General features: G+C 50.6%; 1 protein-coding gene across 1 annotated transcript; it reads left to right on the top strand.

Annotated features, from left to right (window-relative positions):
- The first annotated feature begins 278 nt into the window (after positions 1 to 278).
- On the top strand, positions 279 to 2301 carry GPR27 (G protein-coupled receptor 27). Its single transcript, XM_015875454.3, has one exon. The coding sequence runs from the start codon at positions 279 to 281 to the stop codon at positions 1419 to 1421; it is 1143 nt and encodes a 380-aa protein (XP_015730940.2). The 3' UTR covers positions 1422 to 2301.
- Positions 2302 to 3566: the final 1265 nt, after the last annotated feature.

Genomic DNA, 3566 nt, shown 5'->3' with positions numbered 1-3566 from the left:
GGGGCGGCGGCGGCGCGGGGCGCGGCCCTAGCGGGGAGCGGAGCCGCATGGCCCGCGGGGAGTGCGGCGGCAGCGCCGCTCCTCGCCCGAGCGGCGGCGGTGGAGGTGGCGGAGGGGGGAGAACGGCGGCGGGGATGGGGGCTCCGTGCGGAGCGGGTTGGGCGGCGGAAGGCGGCGGTGATGGCGGGGCCCGCAGACCCGGAGCGCTGCCGCGGCGCTGAGCCCCTGGGCCTGCCGCGAGGAGGAGGAGGAGGACGAGGAGGAGGAGGAGGGACCCGATGGCGAATAGCAGCGAGCTGGGGAGCAGCAGCAGCCCGCACCTGCCCAGCGCCGGCGGCCTGCTGAGCGCATCCGGGCTGAAGCTGGCCACGTTGGGGCTGATCCTCTGCGTGAGCCTGGCGGGCAACGTGCTCTTCGCTTGGCTCATCCTCAAGGACCGACACCTGCACCGTGCCCCGTACTACCTGCTGCTGGACCTCTGCTTGGCCGATGGGCTCCGCTCGCTGGCCTGCTTCCCCTTCGTCATGCTGTCGGTGCGCAGCGGGGCCGCCTGGCCCCACGGGCTGCTCAGCTGCAAGGTGCTGGCCTTCCTGGCCGTGCTCTTCTGCTTCCACGCTGCCTTCCTGCTCTTCTGTGTGGGGGTCACGCGCTACATGGCCATCGCCCACCACCGCTTCTATGCCAAGCGCATGACAGGCTGGACCTGCCTGGCCGTGGTGTGCATGGTGTGGACTCTCTCCATGGCCATGGCTTTCCCTCCCGTCTTCGATGTGGGCACCTACAAGTTCATCCGGGAGGAGGAGCAGTGCATCTTCGAGCACCGCTACGTCAAGGCCAACGACACACTGGGCTTCATGCTCATGCTGGCGGCCGTCATCGCCGCCACCCACCTGGTCTACATCAAGCTGCTCTTCTTCATCCACGGCCACCGCAAAATGAAGCCGGCCCAGCTGGTCCCGGCCATCAGCCAGAACTGGACCTTCCACGGGCCGGGGGCCACAGGTCAGGCGGCGGCCAACTGGACGGCTGGCTTTGGCAGGGGACCCACGCCGCCCACTCTGGTGGGCATCAGGCAGGCGACCCACAGCCAGATCAAGAGGCTGCTGGTGCTGGAGGAGTTTAAGATGGAGAAAAGGCTCTGCAAGATGTTCTACATGATCACCTTGCTTTTCTTGCTCCTCTGGTCCCCCTACATTGTGGCCTGCTACCTGCGGGTCTTCATTAAGGCCAGCTCCATCCCCCAGGTGTACCTGACCACCTCCGTCTGGATGACGTTTGCCCAGGCTGGGGTCAACCCCATCCTTTGCTTCATCTTCAACAAGGAGCTCAGGGTCTGCCTCCGAGCCCACTTCCCGTGCTGCCAAAGCATCCAGAGCACCCAGGGCACCATCCTGTGCGATCTCAAGAGCTTTGGGATGTAGGGGGGCTTCCTCAGCCTATAAAAGAAAGATGGATACTATTTTCCATGTTTCTGCATATGATCTCAAGAAAGCGTGACCCGTGGGGGACGTACTGAGCCACCACCTGGCACCCAAACCTTAGGCTGTAAGAAGCTATTTTATTTATTTTTCTATACTTTGCGTATGCTCTCCAGAACATAACAGGTTGCTGTCTATGGAAACAGGTACTTGAGCAGAACACCCCAAACCTTAGGCTGTACGAAGCTGTTTCTCTTTGTGATTATGTGGTTTTTAACAACAAAACAGGGCTCCAAGTTTCTGGTCTTGCTTCTAACGTTTCTAGACATGATTCCAACAGATACGGATTAAGGCCATGACATTTTCCTTTTATTTTATTTTTTTTCCTATTCCTGTCTGTTTTGATAAAGGCTTAACAATTTTACTCATGTAATATTTGATAAAAGCCAAGACAATTTTATACTAAAGTTATTTTTGATGACCTCAAGAGGCGTTGTTTTCTTATCATTTGATTTCAGTGAAGAACAAGAAGAGGATGTTCCTGGTGTGGTTTAGTGGAAGTCGGTTTTTGGTGGGAGCTGTGAGTTCATTCATTCTCAAATGGTTCAAGTATTTGAAGCAGTTACTTATAACTTTTGCCTGACATGCAAACAGTGTAGAACTAATTTCGGTTTTCTCGTTGCACTATTTATTTGGTAATATTTCGGAACTATTTGTGAAATGTGATTTTAAAATACCAACTTTAAAACTAATCAACTATAGCAGTTTTTAAAAACCTAGATTGAAATTCATATTTTACTGCCTTTATAGGAAGTTATCTACAAACCTGGGTAACACTTGTACATTTTGACTGTTTTCTTTAATAAAATCTTGAAAACCTTTACTGTATGTAATTGTCTCAGAATGGCAGCATTCTGCTTTGCTGACAAATAGCTTGTGTATCTGGAAGGTTGTATGTCTTGTGTCTGAGTAGATTGCACAGCCAAGGTTATTATGGACAAGCACAATCCTTACTTGCTGTTAGATCTCAATTTAGGTGTTTTTACCAATAAAAATGACTGATGCTATTTTTAAGGAGACTTAAGTTCATGATGGGCAACAGGTTTATATAGCACAATGGTAGATCAGGTGACTGTGAATCACTTATTTTAGTTGCAGAAGCAATTCCTTAACATGATGGCTTAGGAAATACTGGTCTCAAACTGTATTCTTAATGGGTAACTTAAACTTACTCAGCATGGCACATCCTAACTTGCTTCATTTAGAACAACTTTGGAAGTGCTGCAGTTGGCAGCACGATGGCAGGATCGTGATGTGACTCAGAGGAAGCTGTGCCCGATGCGTTGCTTTCAGGTGCATTGTGCAGCATTTAGCAAACATCAGTCACTGCTGCGCTGCTGCCTGTCGCAATAACAGGAACAAGCTCTGTTTGCATGAAGAAATCAGTACCTGATCTGGAAGCAGATCTGCAGAGAGCAGTCGGAGGCTGTTAGATGTCAGCTGAGCAGTGGCTGTAGTGTGGCTGTCAGGGAGCATGGCTCCTGGGTAGGGTAGAACAAAGCAGGACTATTGCTTCCAAATCTGCTAGTGAAAGTGCAACCGGCTATGGCAGGAATGCTGTCAGAACTTCAGGTCATGGCAGAAGCTGGCTATCAGCACTACTCTTGTTTTCATCCTCAAGTGCCAGATCGTGGCTTAGTAAACCTGGATGAGTAATCAGGTAAAGCTGTTATGAAGAGGAACATGCAACACATTGATGCTGTTACTAGCAATTGCATTCCAAGAGTCCTTTGTGTGCCTGCTTTACTGTTAGTTCTTTTCTATGGGATTCTTAACGTTTAAGAAATCTCTTGTGCAGATGGAAGTATCTCCCTGGGGCCTAGAACTGTGATCTCCAGCTGAAGTCCTGCCTTCTCGTGCAGCCCAATTAGGAAACAGCCAACGTTTCCTCACTTAAGCTATTAAAAGTGTCAGATATTTTGGCATCCCAGCTATAAGTAGCATGCTTATGATTCTATTTAAACCCCAGAGATGGGAGAACTGTTATTTTAAAGCAACCCTAAAAGCTGCAAGGACCACATTTTTCTCTTCCAGGAAAATTAAGCACGGGTTATATAGTTGGTTGGACATACAGGAGGTGACAAATCA

This window comes from Coturnix japonica, chromosome 15, assembly GCF_054131305.1.
Source record: "Coturnix japonica strain WE chromosome 15, WE-NBRP24, whole genome shotgun sequence".
Taxonomy (NCBI): Eukaryota; Metazoa; Chordata; class Aves; order Galliformes; family Phasianidae; genus Coturnix; species Coturnix japonica.
The sequence above is the reverse complement of the archived record's forward strand: the minus strand, read 5'-3'. Positions and strand labels throughout refer to the sequence as shown.

What these genes read in the sequence shown, in the direction of transcription:
- GPR27 (XM_015875454.3), top strand. Translation starts at nt 279, where the DNA reads ATGGCGAATAGCAGCGAGCTGGGGAGCAGCAGCAGCCCGCACCTGCCC.